This window comes from Oryzias latipes, chromosome 10 (genome assembly GCF_053564925.1).
Source record: "Oryzias latipes strain Hd-rR chromosome 10, Olatipes_Hd-rR_3.1".
NCBI lineage: Eukaryota > Metazoa > Chordata > Actinopteri > Beloniformes > Adrianichthyidae > Oryzias > Oryzias latipes.
The window spans coordinates 6,533,646-6,552,799 of NC_136246.1; the positions used below are offsets into that span (position 1 = coordinate 6,533,646).

Sequence of the window (19,154 nt, forward strand, 5' to 3'; positions counted from 1 at the left end):
CGAGTTAATGACCACGGTCTGTTACGTCACGACGCAGAGGGTGAGGAAGGCGTGGTCAGCCGCGTGCACCCGGAAGTCTTTCGTGGCCAGAGTTGGTGAAAACAACAACAGCAGCTGATGTCTGCGTGAAGGCCGGGGAGGTGCAGGTGTTCCCGCCGCTTCCAGCATGTGGATCCCGCCGGAGGAGGTGCTGATGGCCGGGGCCTTGTGGGTGTCCGAGCGGGCCAACCCGTTCTTCGTTCTGCAGAGAAGGAGGGGGCACGGCCGCGGAGGGGGCCTTTCGGGTGAGTTCGGCCCATGCCATGGCCCGGTTCTATGGGTCCAGTCGGAAGGTTTTGGTTTGGTACTGTACGGGTCCGGAACATTCCGGTTCTGATGAAAATGTTGCGTCCTCGATATGAATCATGGGTCATCCGCTTTGGGACCATGGTCCGTGAACGTCTCACGTGGTTGTGGATGGAACTTGATACCGGAATGGAACCCGTTTCCGCACCGAACCAGGTCCGATCCCAGTCCTACGCTGGGTGTGTGTTCCTGTGAAGAGGAACAACAAAATGAGGGGTGGGGTGGGGGGGTGGGGGGTAGTTCAGTAAAAACCGCAGACTCAGCTGTTCCTGAAGGTGACATCATCAGGAGTCAGCTGACTGCAGATGTGGTGCAGATGTTAGTTAATGGGAACTGGACTCAAAGGTCACTGCAGCACAGTTCTAGTGAAGGATGGAGCAACATGCTGACCCCCCCCTCCAACAAGCTCACTCCTGATCGGTGACAGCGGTTGCCATAGAAACGTTAACTCGGATTGACTTGGACCAATCACTGCTTGCTGACAACCTCTGGCTCCAACATGACAGCGTCCACACTGGGGGTAAAATGGCGGCCGAATTGACTTCCTATGGTTGGAGCTGGAAGTAAACGGTTTTCTATGGTTGATGTCACACTGACTCGCTCAGTCCAGTTCTCATGCAGTCACTGGGTTATGAACAAGTCGGGAGCTCATTCCTGCATTGCATGCTGGGAGTCCTGTTTCGTCAGTTCGTCATGAAAATGCGGAAAGCTCTTGGTTTGTGATGCTTTGTGTTTTCAGTGGTTCAGTGTTTGCAGTGCAGCCTCAGCTTGCTGAGTCATGTTGGCGCTGTGCTTTACACAACAGTGATGGAGACCCTACGCTCTCTGGAGAAAAGTGTTTTTGTTCACACAAACCTCTTCAAACATGCTCTCCTGTTCACCTGTGGCCCTGCAGGTCTGCTGGTTGGAACTCTGGACGTGGTTCTGGACTCCAGTGCCAGAGTGGCTCCGTACAGGATCCTGTTGCAGACGGCGGACTCTCAGATCTACTGGAACATCGCCTGCGGTGTGTGGAGTCACTGTTGTGCATTTTGCTGTGTGTCATGTTGTGTTTCTGCGTGTTCTGTTTTGTCTTGTGTTTGTTTTTTCCCTTGAGCCTTTATTGATCCAGAAAAAACTACAGAGATCAAGACTCTTACTCAAAGACAATGTGGCCAACAGGTCACATCTAAGAGTTACAACAATTTTCAAACAATAAATATTTTAATGATCAGAGACAACATGCTGGAAGAACACAATAAAATATGGAAACATCACAGTTAAAGACCCACTCTATGGTGTTTTTAGCCCTTTTCTGATGATGGAGGACAAAGAGAAAAAAAATAAGCTTAAAATTGCATTTCTGAGCATTTTTGGATTGTTGATGTATTGTTGATGTTGTATAATTGCCTCACCTGTGTCTCGCAGGTTCATCAAGGAAGGAGATCACGGAGCACTGGGATTGGCTGGAGTCCAACCTGCTGCAAACCATCTCCATCTTTGACAATGAAGAAGACATTACCACCTTCGTCAAAGGAAAGATCTTGGTGAGTTTTCTGAGGTGGACGTCTTCCTTTTTCTGCCTCTTTAGTTCCTCCGGACTGTCGTTGGTGAGTGATGTCACTTTTCTGCAGGGCATCATTGCAGAGGAGAATCGTCCCAAGCAGGGTGAGGAGCAGGAGGAGGACAGTGGGAAGTTCAGAGAGGCAGAGGTGAAGATGAGGAGGCTCTTCGGGATGCCGGACGAGGAGAAGCTGGTGAACTATTACTCCTGCAGCTATTGGAAGGGCAGAGTGCCGCGACAGGGTTGGCTCTACCTGTCCGTCAACCACCTGTGCTTCTACTCCTTCCTGCTGGGCAAGGAGGGTATGAGAGCTTTGCTTAGGTCCTCCTCACACTTGACAGGCCTCTCTGCTTTAGGACTCCTGCGGTTTCTTGGTTCTGGTGGTCAGCCTCCTGTTCTTGTGTGCTCTGGCCTCAGTGACTCTGGTGGTGCCGTGGACCGAAGTGACTCAGCTAGAGAAGAACGCCACGCTGGTGTTTCCCGAGAGCGTCCGTGTGAGCACCCGGCACACTGAACACTTCTTCTCCATGTTCCTCAACATCACGGACACCTTCAAGCTGATGGAGCAGCTCGCCAACCTGGCCATGCGGCAGCTTCTCGACAACGAGGCGTTTGAGTTTGACCGCTCGCTGCCTAAACCCTGCAAGACCCTGAAGAACGTCTCCGCTCTGAAGAGGTCTTGTTTGTAAATCTACGCCCGGAAGGAGCGGACCCGGACTGCTGCAGATCCTCTCATCAGCCCCTTCTTGTTTGCAGGGATTTTGACGCACGAGCGAAGAACGAGTGGTACCGGGCCATGTTCCGGCTGACTCATGAAGAGCGGCTAGACGGACACACGGACTGCACGCTGTGGGCGCCATTTGCCAAAATGCATGTGGTTGGACAGCTGTTCATCTCCAACAACTACATCTGCTTCAACAGTAAAGAGGAAGACCTGTGTCAGCTCATCATCCCACTTCGAGAGGTGAGGCGTGGTGGATCGAACCGGGTCAGGAGCAGGTTCAGAACTTTGTCTCCGCTGAATGTGGTGCTGGTGTCACGGCTGCTGTGGCTCAGCCTCCATCTGGGCTTTCAGCTGCGACCGAACGGTTTCCTGTGTGTTGTTGTGTCTGTGATGGTGTGCAGCTCAGTGTGTGAAGCTTCTGTACACGCGACAGGAATCGCTGGTAGGAAGGACACACTCTGACTGTGTGATGACAATATAGTTGGTGTGTTTAACCAAGAAATCTGTGAAAGCTTCTGTTGCTCTGCTGCTCAGGTGTCTGTGGTGGAGAAGGCAGACAGCAGCAGCGTCCTGCCGTGTCCGGTCTCCATCAGCACAAAGAACAAGATGAACTTCCTCTTCGCCAACCTTAAGGACAGAGATTTCCTGGTCCAGCGTATCTCTGACTTCCTGCAGCGAACCCCTGACAGTTTGTGGGGAGACACCAACCCGTTGTCACTGATTGGTCCTGCTGTACGTCAACCAGAGCCCAGACTGAGCTCTTACTTCACACGGTCTGTGATACCATCTAAGCTCTTTGTGAACATCCTCAGGCGACCTCCACTGTCTCCTCTTCCTCGCTGGCAAAATCTGACTCCGTCCTGAAGGGGCGTCATTACCATCCCGGTCTGCCCACTGCCACTCAGACTCTGCTGCAGCTTTACCACCGGGACTCTCCGGAGGACCTGGGACCCAAAGCAGTGAGTCCCAGCCCCCCCATGGGCCCAGTTAGACTCCCACCATGATCCAGTTCCTCCTGGGGCTGTTCAAGATGTCTGCCTCATTGCCTTCTTCTGTAGATGAAGGAGAAGATGAAGGAGGAGGCTTGGAACATCCACTTCTCTGAGTTTGGTCGAGGCGTCTGCATGTACCGAACCTCCAGAACCAGAGAACTTGTCCTGAACGGGATCCCTGAACGTCTACGAGGAGAACTGTGGCTGCTCTTCTCTGGTCAGCGTCCGTCCTTCTGTGGAGGCGGAGCTTTAATGGTTCTGTCTGACTCTGATCCTCCTCTTTGTCTATCTAGGAGCACAGAATGAAATAGTGTCCCACCCTGGTTACTATGGCGACCTTGTTGAAGCAGCCATGGGTCAGTGCTCGTTGGCGACAGAGGAGATTGAGCGGGACCTCCATCGCTCAATGCCTGAACACAGAGCCTTCCAGAACGAGACGGGGATCGCCGCTCTGCGCCGCGTCCTCACCGCCTATGCCCATCGCAACCCAGGCATCGGATACTGCCAGGTCAGAGCGGACAGTTCTCGGTCTCTTCCCCTTCTAACCTTTGGCCTGGTTGTCTTAGTGATCTTGAGGATGAATGAACCAGGTAAATCAGGTTGATGGAAAGCTTTGTTCTTTTGCCAAGATTCAAGAAACATCCTAAATTCCTCTGAACCCAATCAGCTACACTAAACTCTGACATCTTTGTGGACTTCCTTTATGAGTCAAGAACTGATTCCAGCTGAACGTCTAACCCAGGGGTGTGCAAACTTTATCCCTCGTGGGCCACAAAGGCTTCCAGAATTTGATAGAAGGGCCGGAGCAGATCTGTGGAGTTTTGTGGGAGTCCACCCCATAAGAGAAGGAAATAACATGGAATCTGGACGAAAACACTTTGAAAATGAACATTTATATTTTAAAACAGAACATTTTTAAGTTTTTATTGGATGTGATTTTCGTTCTCATTTTAAAGCCATTTTCACCAACGACTTGATTTACCTCGAGGAAAACACAACCTTAGAGAAATGCTGCATTCATGTTGTGTTTGAATGATCGGAAAAATGAAAACCAACAAAAATCATACATCCCAATCCAACACCACATGGAGGCTCAATGACTTCCTGTTCCTGAAGGTCCATTTGTTTGTAGAGCACCATCTATGGAGAGACTCTTGAATTACATTCATAAGACAAGGATTTTCAATATAACTTATTCCAGTTTGGCGGGACAGATGAAGTAGTTTAGTGCCGCCCCCCCCCCCACCCCCGCCGTAGTTTGCCGGTTCCAAACTTTTTTTGTGAGGGCCACATAAGTCTTTGTTTTATTGTGTAGCCCTTTGGTTCATTCATTCATTCATTATTATTTTAATGAAATAAACAACACTATTTATGAAATAAAAAATAATCAAATAATCTCTGTGATCTTCAAAGAAAAAAGTTAGGAAAAATATTTCTATTGGGCTCAATTTCCAAAATGAATCCAGCAGATAGGCTGTCCTCTGCCGTCTTTGCCCCTTTGACACTTTGGAGGACTGCAGCTCCTCACACATCTCACGCTTTGTGCTAAACTTCCCCGTAAACCTGAGCAGCTGTGCTGTGTCCTGCACTACTGTGGAGTCCAATTCCTGGACATATATGTGCATTATTTCAGTGGTCCCTGGTTTTTTGCTGGAGTTACCTTCTAGAAATAACAAATGAAGATGAAATCCTCACTACACACTTCCTACACCTTCCTCAGACAGACGTGAACATCTTCAGACTTTTCTCTCTTTTTAAACTCTCAACGTTCAAACCTTCATAGAAAAATAATCCAGGATCTTGGAATGAAAACAAAGATCTGATCGTGACCAGAGCTGCATGCATCTGTGCAGGAGACACGACACAGAGGAGGCTGATTGACAAGTTCTCCAGCCAATCAGGACACAGAACAGGAACTGTTTGAAAAGAAACAGCAGCATAATGGCACTGAAGGAATCAGTGAGACCGCGAAAGGTGAACAGCGCTGTAGAAGGGGAAGACTGTCTTCTGTTCTGTTTGACAGGGATGTTCAGAGGGGTTCAGATAGGAGCGCAGACTGGAATAAAATGTCACCTTCTATGCGAGTCTCGATCACGTGACCAAAAGAAAAAAGGCAAAAAGGACAAAGACAAAAAGAAATTTGAATCTCTGATATTGTTCTGCGGGCCGGGCTGGTTCTGGCCCGTGGGCCGTAGCTTGCCGTAACGCCTTTGTAAAAGGTCAAGCGTGCTTTGGATGGAATTCTCTGATTTATGTGGTCAGACAATCATTTGGACAATGAAAGCTCGCTCTGTGAGCCACAGAGTATTGTGAGTCCATCTCTGCACGAGCTAAAACTCGACTGACAGCATGAGGAGTGGACTAGAAAGAAAGGAATCAAGAAAACAGATCAGTTATAATCCAGTCCATTACAGATCAACCCTATTTAGTTGAATAATCAGGACATTCTGAAGATCCAGCTTTTCTTCTCTGTAGGCATGGAGCTTTTGGCGGGTTGGCGGTTCGATCCCCGCTCCCACCAGCCAAAATGTCGTTGTGTCATTGGGCAAGACACTTCACCCTCCTTGCCTCCAGTGTGGCTCCACTGGTGTGTGAATGTGTATGAATGATCCCGGTGATGGTCAGAGGGGCCGTAGGCGCGAAATGGCAGCCACGCCTCTGTCAGTCTGGCCCAGGGCAGCTGTGGCTACAACCATAGCTACCATCACCAAGTATGAATGAGGAGTGAATGAATAATGGACACAATGTAAGCGCTTTGGGTGTCTTGAAAAGCGCAGATAAATCCAATCCATTATTATTATTATTATTATTTATGGACATTTATTGAGTTTCTTTACGTTTTGTTCCAGTTTTTAAATATAGACTTTTTTTCCTGTGATATAAATGTAGATTTAAAAAAGCTTCTTCCTTCATGAACTTGTTTTTCTCCTTACCAGGCGATGAACATTGTCACGTCTGTGCTCCTGCTTTACTGTACGGAGGAGGAAGCCTTCTGGCTGCTGGTGGCGCTGTGCGAGCGGATGCTGCCAGATTACTACAACACCAGAGTTGTAGGTCAGTAACAGCCGTCTGAAGCAGGTCTGTGGTCTTGAACAGAGGAGCTCTAATCTACTCCAAGAACCAAGTCTTTGACAGAAACACGGTTCTTAACTGTCAGAGAGGGAGAGGAAGAAAAGGATGCAGGAAATCCCATCACATGATTTTTAATCATTTATTTGTGTAATGCAGCTGTATTTAAGTATTTGGTCAAAATGAAAAGTTCACCTCAATACTTTGAAATATAACCATGGCTTTAATTTTTTTTTTTTTTTTAACTTGTTCTGTCCAACAGCTGAGCAAACAGATTAGAGCTGAAGGCTTTTTGTGTTGGACAGGTTTTACTATCACAAAAAGAGGTTAAATAGCTTCGAGAAACTAGAGTGTAGATTTGTATAAACCCCTTTTTGTCGTATTATTTTTTATTTATTTGTTACATTTAGTGTGTGTGGGGAGGGAGAGGGGAAGAATGTGAGGGGAGGGTGGAAGAGAGTAAAAGGAAGAAAGGTGAAAAGGTGGGGGATACAAGCACTGATTTGACTAAGTTATTAATTTAAGCTGTAACAATTATACCAGATCTGCTGGAAAGACAAATGTTACATAAAAGGTGAAAATCTGACACTAAGATGAGCGAAAAAAAATCTGTCCATCAATACACTGTAGGTAAGGAGGAGGGATGAAGCAGACAGGGAACAGTGTGGCAGTGTGCACGTGCACGTGGAGGTGGAGATACATGCATGCTGCCGACGTGAACCGTGTGTTCATAAGGGGAACCAGATCCTACCCAGCCAGACCAGCCAGACCAGGAGAGGGGAGGAGAGCCCCCCAGACCAGAAGCCCCCCCCAGCATCCGGACCCAGGCAGCCCGGGAGGGGGGGAGGGGGGGGGGGGCGCCCACCCCACCCCACCCCACCAGCCAGGCACAGAGAGGGCCCCCCTACAGGGGCCCCCCTAATGCCCAGAGGCACAAGCGAACCCAGTGTCCGGCCCCCAGGCCACAAGACAGGAGCGCTTAGCCGTACCAGGCATGACAGGTCAAGGGTTACCTGCAGGTATCACCAGGTTAGCTCTGCAGCTGTTATTATGGGCCTTTCCTCCATGTAGATCTTCTGGACAGCGGATTTTCTGTTGGATTCAGGTCCAAAGACTGGCTAGAACCCTCCAGAACCTTGAAATGCTTTTTCTGAAGCCACTCCATTGTTGCCCGGGCGATATGTTTAGGATTGTTGTCGTGCTGGACGATCCAGCCATGTCTCATCATCGATGCTCTCTCTGATGGAAGGAGGTTTTAGACCAACATCTCTCCATTCTTGGACCAACCTTTCCTTCATACGCAGGGGTTGACATAGCCCAGAAATTTGCAGTTTTTGAAACGTACTGGCCCTGCCTGAAAGTTACTGGCCCGACACCGCGCATAGCGGGACCCGCCGCTCCGCAGGTGCTTGCAACTTTAGGGGGGTCTGGGGGCATGGCCCCCCGGAAACTTTTAATATGGTACAATTTGGTGCATTCTGGTGACATCACTTATTTCTACACTTTTCAATGACTGAAAATAGACCATATCAAACTTAAATCTGCTCTAGTCTGTTTCAGATGTTTTGAAGAGAGCACTGCAGTGTAGTAGGTAACACTAGTTCAGAAGTTTTCATGGTGCTTTTAACGGCAAATATCGCAATAAATCATAAACCTTAAATGTGTTAAAACAATCTAATGGCAGCTTGAACCATTTAACGAATCAAATAAATCCCTTAATGCATTTGACCAATCGGATGGACGCCTTCACATTGTTGACCAATCAGATGGAGCCCTGTTATGTTAGATGTTTGTAACCTATGTCAACGTGGGTCATTTGGAGTATAATTTTTAAACTGGGAATGGTTATTTGGTTATTTTGCTGTTTGTTTATATACCGCAAATTATATCGTTATCGCAATTTTAATCTCTGATATCGCATATCGCGAGTTTTCCTCATATTGTGCAGGTCTAACTGAGATCATTCAGCTAACTAGAAATACTTACTGCTTACAGTGTTGTAAAGAAAAACAAAATTAAGTAGTTTAACATTCTACTGCATTTGAGTCTGAGATTCAGGTATTTGGAGTTGCCTTTGATTCTTTGACATTCAGCTTAAAGCTTAGTGCATACAGTTTCATCTTCAATGCATTCATTAAATATCTTGCTGTCCATACTACTAATTATACCCATTACTCCATCTAACATATTCCTTTCTATTCCTGCCATGTCTTCCACATCTCTGACATGCTTCAGTCTCTCTTCAGTGACGGTGTCGGATTTATAATCAAATGTAATAATAACCCACTGGCTTGTGCCTTCGTTGTTGCTGTTTAACATTGTTTTGTATTGAATCGTTACATTCAATAAAGTTTGAAAAAAAAGAGTAGTGAGCGCGTGCCGCGTGGTGCTCGGCAGTGAAAGCCGAGCGCGCGCAGGCGGGAGAGAAGGAGAAGTGATCAAAGGTTTCCCATAGAAACCCTTGAAGTCTGAACACAGGACTAGCAGAAAAACTACATTATGAAGACGAGGTAAATCTACACGTTTTCGCAAAATTTACTTTATTGAAAAAGGTGAAGAATATATAAACCGTTAGATATTTTAGTGGCCCGAGCGGACAAGTGAAAAGTAAAGTCTTGTGGTCCGCACTGCTCGAAAAACAGGACCGGGCCAGCGGACAAATGGCTATGTCGAGCCCTGATACGGACCAGTCGTCCCATCCAGCTTTGTAGAAAAGCTGCCTCAAACCATAACTTTTCCACCCCCATGCTTCATGACTAGTTTGGTGTTTTTGGAATGTATTTTATTATTCTTCCTTCTCCAATCATGACCAGTGGCATTTAAACCAACAATTTCCATTTTGGTCTTCTCCCAGTCCTCCTTTGGATCATTAGATGGTCTCTGGAGAACCTTAGATGGGACATGTTCTGTTTTAAGCAGGAGGACTTTTGGAGCTCTGCAGAATATGAATCAGGCCATTGAACAGTTCCTCCGTGTAGTTCTGGGCCGTTTTCTTGCTGTTCTCCAGATGGTAAATGGTAAATGGCGTATACTTATGTAGCGCTTTTCTACCTACAAAGCCCAAAGCGCTTTACAGTCACACACACATTCACACACTGGTGGTGGCTCCGCTGCCGAACACTGGCGCCAACCTACCACCAGGTACCAAGGACACGTTGACACATGGCTGTGCAAGGCGGGAATCGAACCTGTAATATTACGACCTTGGGGTGGACCGCCCTACCGCTGCACCACGGCTGCCCAGATCATTTGTTTTTCACCAGGTGAGATCTTCCATGGAGCTCCAGATGGAGGGAAACTTGCTTATTGTAGGTTAGTTTATCCCAGTCTGGTTTAGGTCTACAGCCGTGTCCCTGGTGTCCTCTGACAGCTCTCTGGTTGTGGTCATGGTGGAGAGGTAGCAGTCTGACTGTTTAAGGGTGAGGACAGGTGTCTTTTATACGGATAAACAGTGACGTAAAGGTAATGAGTGCAGGATAGAAGAGCTTCAGGTCTGAGAGGAGCAGAACTCTTGTTTGTAGGAGATAAATACTTATTTTCTTCTTTAAAGGGAGCATTTAGCAGATTGGTTATTGACAAAATACTTTTTTGCCTGACTTTAGTATTTGTCAGAAGACACGACTGATGGCAAACCTGCATCCTGTGGCTGCATGACGGCTGCAGGGGGAAAGCCCACCTGAGCATGCGCTTGTGTTCCTGCAGGAGCTCTGGTGGATCAGGGTGTGTTCGAGGAGCTGACCCGCGACTTTCTACCCCAGCTGTATGAACACATGCAAGAACTGGGAGTCATTTCCACCATCAGCCTTTCCTGGTTCCTCACCCTGTTCCTGTCTGCGATGCCGTTTGACAGCGCTGTTCTGCTGATAGACAACTTCTTCTATGAGGGCATTAAAGTCATCTTCCAGGTACTGCCCTGCAGGACGTTCACCGTTGATCTCTAACGAAGATCGAAGGCTTCTATCGAAGACTGGTGAATGCTGCCAGCTCAGAGACTCATCTCCAGGAACTTGGTGTATCATCAATTTTGTTGAACTTTGTAGCTACATGAAGTCATTTTTAATATTGTAGGAGACGGTTTCCTCTTTCTCCACCCCCACCAAAGGAGCAAACAGACACAAAAAAGATGTTGCTCACTAGTGGAGCTTGAGGGGCAGACAGTTGTTTCCATGTCCTTTGACATGTAGGATGTACATTATTGTGTCTATGTTCAATTCATCAGCTTCAACTTCTGCAGCCAGATCCATTTACCCATTTTGTAACCCAGATGTGCACCAAGGCAACAGTAATTGCCGTTTATTTGTTGGGGGGTTCAGTGTCTTGCCGAAGGGCACTTTGACACATGGACAGGCATTGTGAGAACCAAGCCTGTGATCCTCCAATCAGAGGTTGACCGCTGTACCTCTGCATCATGGCTGGGCCCCATTACTTCACTGTCTCCCCCCTTAGACTGCTCATTATTTCTCTAAATGAAACATAAATTCTTAACTTTAATTGCAAAAGTGAGACACTGGTGTCATTTCAGTGACATCTGACCAGTTTCTTCAATCTCCCCACCGACCCGCAGGTGGCATTGGCCGTCCTCCAGGACAACATGAATGCCCTCCTTTGCTGCAGTGATGAGGGGGAGGCCATGACCATCCTGGGCAGGTAGGAATGTACAGATCTGACCACGGCTCTAACCAGAGTCTATTGCTCTTACCGTCTCTAAATTTAAGTCTGATCTAACTCTTACCCTGGTTCATACCTGGTTTAAGTCTTGTCCTGGTTAGTACCTGGGTAAAGCTGGTGCTGTGTGGTTCAGATGGTGTTTGGCCATGGTTAGGCAGTCTGCAGATGGAGTGAACTTCACCTGTGCTGCAGGTACCTGGATAATGTTGTGAACAGACAGACTGTGTCTGCGCCGATCCCTCACCTTCACACGTTGCTCACTAGTGGAGACGACCCCCCACCGGAGATTGATGTGTTTGACCTCCTCAAGTCGTCGTACGAGGTCAGGCTGATGTCCACATGACGCCTCTGCCGTTTACAAGCCGTGCTCAAACTGTCTGCTGGAGCGACTCTGTCTAAGTCCTGAAGAAGTGTGCCCTGTTTCATTGCAGAAGTTCGCCTCCCTTCGCTCTGATGTCATAGAGCAGATGAGGTTCAAGCAAAGGTTAAAGGTCATTCAGTCCCTGGAGGACACGGCAAAGAGGAGTGTGGTACGTATCATGAACATCAAGCTGAGCTAACATATAACCTGTAAGCGAGGCTTACAGGTGTGTTTGTTGATGTTTGTGCGTGTGTGTCCCCAGGTGAGGGCGATGATGACGGAGTCTGCCTTCACCATAGAGGAACTGGAGGAGCTCTACTGTCTCTTTAAGGTCAGAATGAGCAGCAGCTCTGTCTCTCCTGTCTAGAAGTTCTGGTCTCCCCTGGTCCATCTGACTGGCTTTATCTGTGCTTGGCCCGGTTCAGTCCAAACACATGACCAGCTGTTACTGGGGCTCCAGCAGTTCTGCAGCGGAGCGCCATGACCCCAGCCTGCCTTACTTGGAGCAGTATCGCATTGATCTGGTCCAGTTCACTCAACTCTTCACGGTTTTGGCCCCCTGGACATGTGGAGGCCACACCCCCATCCTGTCGGCTCGCCTCTTCCGACTCCTGGACCAGAACCAGGATAGTCTCATCAATTTCAAAGAGTTCATCACTGGACTCAGTGAGTCTTCCTGCAGATCTGCTTGGTCTCGCCTGGAGCTGGCCCCACATTGGTGTGCTTTGCTCTGCAGGTGGGATGTACCATGGAGACATGACAGAGAAAATGAAGCTGCTGTACAAGCTCCACCTCCCACCAGGTAAGAGCACCTGTGAATTCTGATGGGGCTTGGTTCTGGTTGGTCTGCCTCTAGATTGGTCCAGGTTGTTACTCAGTCATTCTATTTGTCAGAATAAACCATACTTGCTCTGCCATCTTTTTTAACATCTTTTTGATTATTCTAATTTTTAGGATATTCTTCTGCAGCACAAATAATTCAAGTTATAGGCTAACCAATCAGATGCTTCAACAAAAGTAGGAAGTCTACTGTCAATTGTTTGAAATGTTTGATTGAAAGATTTCGTGGAGCTCGCTTTGAAAAGTTAAGGGTGTGGACTTACAACAAGCTGTTGCCATGGAAACGATAACTCAACCGGACTTGCACCAATCCCTGTTTACTGAGGATTTCTGGCTCTAACAGGACAGTGTCCACATGGCATAGAAATGACAACTGAACTGACTTCAGTGGGTCAGAGGTGGAATTGAACTGTTCTCTATCGCTGATGTCAAATTGCAACCCCCCCTACCCCCTCCAGTAGTGTTTGTAAGAAACCTTCTTTGCACAGATCTGTAAACTTGAATGCTTTGAGTTCCAATTGGACTGCAGCTTGGCTCATAGTTTGTTCTGTGATTCCAGTGAAGGTGACTGAAAGATACCTGCAGCATGTTCAGTAGGATTCCCTTTTTACAGTTTGTGCTTTTGAGAAGTTTCCCAACTGTGTAACCTTTTGGAAAGTTTGGATCTTTTAAAGCCCCAAACTGCTGTGGACCCAGCCCAGCAAAGAACCGGGCCAGAGTTGAGAGTCAGAGCTGCCGTTTTTACAACAGGGATTGACTGGTCATTTCTCTGTTGCAGCTTTGTGTCCTGAGGAGGCGGAGTCTGCTCTGGAAGCCACATACTTCTTCACTGATGACAAACGACATGGTAAATGCACGTGCACATGCACACACATGCAGCCCAATGTTCCCACACACACCCACAGCTGATGCGTGTGGCTGGATGAACAGGAGCAGTTTAAACTCAGTTTAACTAACGGCAGTCATTTCCATAATGGCTCTCACACTTTCCTGTCTGGTAAAAGTAAACGTCTCTCGGCTGAGAGGGTCCATCCACCCCTGTGACAGCCCTGTGATGGAGGGAGACGAGGGCTTGGCACAGCAGAATCACTGGGTGAAGGTTTGATCTGCGCCTCTGACCCACTTTAAAGAAGCGAGAGATTCTGGAAGTGCTCCGTCTCCGTCCTGAGGGCAGTCATGTTACAGGAACAGTGAGCCCTGCTCTGCTATCAGAACACGCACTTCAGAGCATGTCCAGAACCGGCTCACAGCTGATGACAGATCTCACAGGGAGAGACGGCATCAAGCACCTGGGCAGGTGAGATGGAGCTTGAACCTGAAAGCTGAAAGCTGTGGTGCAGACATGTCAACTGTGTCACACTTGCTCTGTTCCCATCGACGCTTTTGTCAGTTCCATCACTAAAGGCATCAAACACTAGCAGCATTCGGCACTTTCATACCGCCTGAATAGGTAGGGCCAGAGTATCTGACGACATTAGCCTCATTTGGGCATTTTCAAAAGTCTGCTGCCTTCCAGCGTTAGGAAGCGTCAGCTTTCCTCAATTAAAGTTTGGCCTCAATTACAAAAGGGGTTTATTCAGACATACCTTTGGTTTGTCTGAAGATTAATAACCCCTGTTGTTAAAGTAAAATATGTCCAACACAAGAGGCCCCTCAGTTCTCATCTGCCTGCCCAGCTGTTGGACAGGACAAGTAAAAAAAAAAAAAAAAAAAGGACGTGTCAGCCCTATCAGAAGTTTGTTCGCATGTAGGTTGGTGAAAGCCAGTTCCTCTCTGCTATCTGGACGTGTCATTGGTCTCCGTGGTCAGGCTGGGAGTGGCTGTGAGCCCTGTGGTGGAGCGGGCAGCATGAGTGCCTGTGCTCACATATACACTCTGGTTGTGATGAAGAAGTCCAGGTTCTTTGACATGCTGCTGGCTCTCTGATGTTTTGAGTTTCTGCTTCACACTCTTTCGTATCTGCATGTGCCGAGCTCAGATTAACTCCTCCTTCTGTCTGCCGCCTCCTCTCCCCCCTCTGTGGACTCCTCTTCCTCCCCTCTCATGTTTCTCTCTAGAATCTTCCTTCATGTCTGACCTGGACTCTGTGCAGCAGCACAAGATGGCCGCAGGTTTGTGTCTTTTCTCCTTGAAAACGAAGCTGTCAAATGTTGTTGAAGGTTCTTCAGAAGATTCTCCCCACAGGAAACTTCTGTGTGATCAGCTGATCCAGAAGGTCAAGGTTCAAACGTCCTTCTGAAGCTGCTAAAACCTTAAAACCTTAAAACCTGACCTGCTGTGATTTAGCGTAACTAACCAGAATCAATAATCATTTAGTCTCTGCAGACGGAAACGCCTTCATGAATCAAATCAAACTTTATTTGTTCAGCACCTTTGCAACTAATGTGACACAGAGTGCCTCACATGAAAACATGTTTTAATTGCAACATCCAAAAGCAACACAAAAGACTCTTACACACACAAAAAGGATCAAACACATGAAGAGGAAAACTGCAGCAGCATCTGAGTCAAACTGAACTGAAGGCTGAACTGAATCTGCAGATGATCATAGAATAATAATGTTTTTCCAAATCTGCAGCATGCACCAAGACGGGGGTAAACTCTGAACGCAGAATGACTAGCTGTGGTCCCCCCCCACACACACACACATGTTTGTTTTAGCCAGTTATTTTAGCTCTATGGTCATGTTGACAGATTCCCAAACAAACCACTAAAGATGAGGTGACTTTCTTTATACGGTAGTAACAGTGCTCATTGGTATTAATGACATCATGTTGAGCTCTGTGATGGATTGGTGGGAGCAGCCCCCCCTCCCCCCTACAGGAACAAGCAGGTTTAGATGGATGGTATTCTGTTAAGGCCTGTTTAGTCTTTCAAATGCAGCCACACCTGAAAGTAACATTTATGTGTGGGAGGAGCATCAGCGCTGAGTGAGAACAGTCTGCTAAACCCTCTCAGCTGATATTGCTGTTACTGTTGAGTTTTGTTTGGAGCTTCTGCTACCTCCACCAACCAGCTGGTGCCTGTTTGGCAGCACCTTTGACCGCGGGTCCAATGGTCCGTAGATGTCTGCTCCAGAACCAACGTGCCATGTTGCGTTACCTGCAACAGGTGCTTCCAGATGGGGATTGACTGATCCACACTAGAACCACTCTAGATCTACAACAGAACCACCATATCTACTCCAGTTCTACATCTGATCTACACCAGAACCATACCAGATCCACACTAGATCTACACCAGAACCCCACTAGATCTACACTTTATAAACACTAGACTCGGACCACAATCACACTTGAGCCACACCAGATCTACATCAGAACCACCATATGTACTCCTGTTCTACATCAGATCTACACTAGAACCACACTAGATCTACACCAGAACCCTACCAGATGCACAAAAAAACACACTAGATCCACACCAGATTTAAACTAGATCCATAGTTTATCCACACCAGAACCACCATATCTACTCCCGTTCTACATCTGATCTACACCAGAACCATACCAGATCCACACCAGAATCAGACTAGGTCAGCATAAGATCCCCTACAGAGTTACAACTTATCCACGCCAGAACCACACCAAATCTACACCAGAACCACAGTAGATTGACACCAAAACTCCTTCAGATTTACACCAGAACCAAATCTCATCCACACCAGTTCCATGTCTTATCTACACCAATACCACACCAAATCTATACTGGAACCACATGTCCTCAACACCAGTTCCACAACTTACCACATGAGACCCACATCTGAATCAGAGCAGAACCACATTAGATCCTTACTAGATCTACACCAGATCAACACCAGAACCTTACCAGATGAACACCAGATCTAGCTAAGATGTAAAGATGGACCAAAAAGCAGACCAACAGCTGTGTCATGCAGAACATCTGAATTAAACAGGTCCAGTAAGTTTGGTTCTGCTGTTTTCATCTAGATGAGCTGCCAAGCGGAGCTCTGGTGATTTATAAAACATGAATCTCCAGCAGAAAGACATTTACATTCTAGTCAAGTTCTATTCTGATGCTTCTCTGATGCGTCTAAGTTGGTGCTTTACGTGTAAAGAACTGTGGGATGGAATCGTTTCTCCTTGCAGAACAGATGTTCTGGTGGAGATAAAGAAAGAGGCTCCGATCCTCCTTAACTTTTCAAGTATCTGTCACAGCTGTAACTACAGTCTACTCCAGTGCAGCAGGACTGTTGCATCTTCAGTTTCGTGAGGACAAAACTAGTTTAATAACACGCATGTTGTGACAGTACAGGCAGGTCAAAGGTCAGAGGTCAGGGTTCTCGTCATTTTATCATCTGTTAATGATTTCCTTTGTGAACAGGCGAGGAGGCAAATGATGAAGATGATGAGGAGAAGAAAGGTAAACCCCACCTCCGCATCCTGACAGTTTGTCCCTCGTCTCCCTGAGTGTCTATCAGGCAGAATGTGATCTCCTCCCTGTGTTTTGCCCTCAGAGGTGAAGGACTACAGGTACTACCTGAGGATGTGGGCCAAAGAGAAGGAACCCAAGAGGGAGACGATCAAGGATCTGCCCAGAATGAACCAGGTGAGGAGTTCATGCGAGGGTAGTATAGGGAGAGCACAGCAAAGATGGGAACCTGAAGGTATGAATCAGTATAATAGGGTACTCAGCATGGAGGCAGAGCATGGGGGTATAGCAGGTGGGACTGTGTGTAACGTATGTGTGTGTGGCTGTGTGTGTGTGCAGGAGCAGTTCATTGAGTTGTGTAAGACTCTGTACAACATGTTCAGCGAGGAGCCGCTGGAGCAGGAGCTGTATCACTCCATTGCCACCGTGGCCAGCCTCTTGCTGCGTATTGGAGAGGTTGGAAAGAAGTTTGGCAATGGGGCCAAGAAGCACGATGTCCCCGATCAAGCCCCACCCCCTGCCCAAGCCCCGCCTGTGACTCTGCAGACGGAGAATGTGCCTGGAGGCGGAGCAGCAGGTGTGTCTCAGGTGTGCAGCGCTCTGGCTGAGGCCCAGCTGGAGCTGCCGGCTCAGCAGACGTCTGAAGAAGAAAACAAAGACGACACGTCTGTGTCGTCTTACTCTGTGGTGAGCCTGGGCTCCCTGCACTCCGAGGACCTCGCAGATGACCTGGTGCTGGTTGGGGGGGAGCAGAAGAAGGCCAGCAAGATGGATGTGGACTGGTCAATCACCTTTGAACAGGTGCTGGCATCTCTGCTGACGGAGCCTCCGCTGGTCGACTACTTTGAGAGGAAGAGGAACATCCAGACAAAGATGGCCGCCTGCAAGGATCAGCGGGTCCTGGAGCGACAAACCAGCTCCGCCTCTGACCTTGAACTCACTCATCATTCCACTTGACTGTCCTGTGCTTTACCTGGCCTGAGCAGGCAGGCTCCGCCCACACACACTAAGTATTTCACATACAGAATCGATTCATTTTCTGGTCTATTGGTAAGGTTGTGCTCATGCAGGCAGGAGGAGACGTGGGAATCGGTCAAATCCTGGTCTTTGCTGAATCACTCCTTTGTGCTTCTGGCCTCTTCTTTTCTTTGTTTACTCCAAATCTCCTTTTAACTTTTTAAGTTCTCCGTCCTGTCTCCTCATCGTCTCTTATGTGTCTCCATCTGGTTTCCTTCATGTCTGGATGTCATTGAGGAAAAGGTTGATAGTTCAGTCATCAGTCAGACATCATCCATCTGTGCCTGAAGTTGTTGTCTCACATAGATGACGGGGCTCACTGTTGAAGACCAGAGTAAACTTGTATCCTCCTCGATGCGTCTGACCTGGAATCATGTCGTTTCCACAGCTTTCTGGTTAAAGTTCTTCAGTTTTGTGTGAGTAAGTTTCAGGTCAGGAGTCCTGACAGTGCTGCTGTGGAGGTTCAGGCTCATGGATCTGCTGCTGTAAATCCAAACAGCTGGGCAGACGAACCTGCAGAGGTTCTGTTTGTTCCTGTTCAGTTACTCACAGTAGCAGAGCTCAGGATGCCCACAGGTCCACTTTTTCACATATTTTCATAAAATGAAAGGTTGTTTTCTGAAACGATTAATACGAAGTAAACAGTGTTTATTCTCAGACTTTTATTTTGAAGCCTTGATTTTTTTTTGTTGCTTGTTTTTAATGAAATCAACCCTTGTTGCTTACTGTCAATAGTGATGCTAGTATTTTTTGTTCCTTCTTCATACTTTGGCATTTGTGAAATCTGATCAGCTGTTTACTGATGAGTAATTAATCTGTTACCTCACATTCTAATAAATGGTGGTGAAAACCTGATGCTGCCTTCTGTTTCTCGATTCATTTAATCTAGTTTATGCCGATCATTTTTTTATGGTGCACACGTTAAGAACAGCATCAAACATATATTCATTGATTATCGGTTGGGTCACCTGGTTTAACCAACTTCCAACAGTTCCATTCCAGTCTCTACTTTGGATCACTTTATAACTGAGGTCTCAAAGGGTTGGAGAGAAAAACAAAATCCAAACACTATGGAAGAGAAGTTAAGGTGTTAACACACAAGTACACACTTCACAACAAGACTCAAAAGAAAAAAAGGTTTAAATAGATTAACATGAAATATGAAATTTCAAAACATAGTAATACTTAATTAAAAAGACAAAA

The 19,154-nt window shown here is 47.2% G+C and overlaps 1 protein-coding gene across 2 annotated transcripts; it reads left to right on the top strand.

Annotated features, from left to right (window-relative positions):
• The first annotated feature begins 13 nt into the window (after positions 1-13).
• tbc1d9b (TBC1 domain family member 9b) lies at positions 14-18,806 on the top strand. 2 transcript variants are annotated; one of them, XM_004086543.5, is made up of 23 exons: positions 14-284; positions 1,241-1,351; positions 1,753-1,871; positions 1,959-2,190; positions 2,306-2,564; positions 2,645-2,852; positions 3,147-3,344; positions 3,425-3,571; positions 3,671-3,821; positions 3,898-4,112; positions 6,541-6,658; positions 10,376-10,578; positions 11,238-11,320; positions 11,534-11,663; positions 11,773-11,871; positions 11,965-12,033; positions 12,128-12,368; positions 12,439-12,504; positions 13,321-13,389; positions 14,600-14,653; positions 16,887-16,925; positions 17,020-17,111; positions 17,274-18,806. In XM_004086543.5, the coding sequence occupies exons 1-23, from the start codon at positions 167-169 to the stop codon at positions 17,889-17,891; spliced, it is 3,639 nt and encodes a 1,212-aa protein (XP_004086591.1). In that variant the 5' UTR covers positions 14-166; the 3' UTR covers positions 17,892-18,806. The 2 variants fall into 2 exon arrangements, with proteins under 2 accessions (XP_004086591.1, XP_011471461.1); XM_011473159.3 differs by lacking the exon at positions 14,600-14,653 and having other exon boundaries at positions 22-284.
• The last annotated feature ends 348 nt before the right edge of the window (positions 18,807-19,154 follow it).

Coding starts and splice junctions, on each gene's coding strand:
- tbc1d9b (XM_004086543.5), top strand. CDS start 167: ATGTGGATCCCGCCGGAGGAGGTGCTGATGGCCGGGGCCTTGTGGGTG. Junction 11,321..11,533: donor GCCATGACCATCCTGGGCAG/GTAGGAATGTAC, acceptor CCTGTGCTGCAG/GTACCTGGATAATGTTGTGA. Junction 14,654..16,886: donor GCAGCACAAGATGGCCGCAG/GTTTGTGTCTTT, acceptor CTTTGTGAACAG/GCGAGGAGGCAAATGATGAA.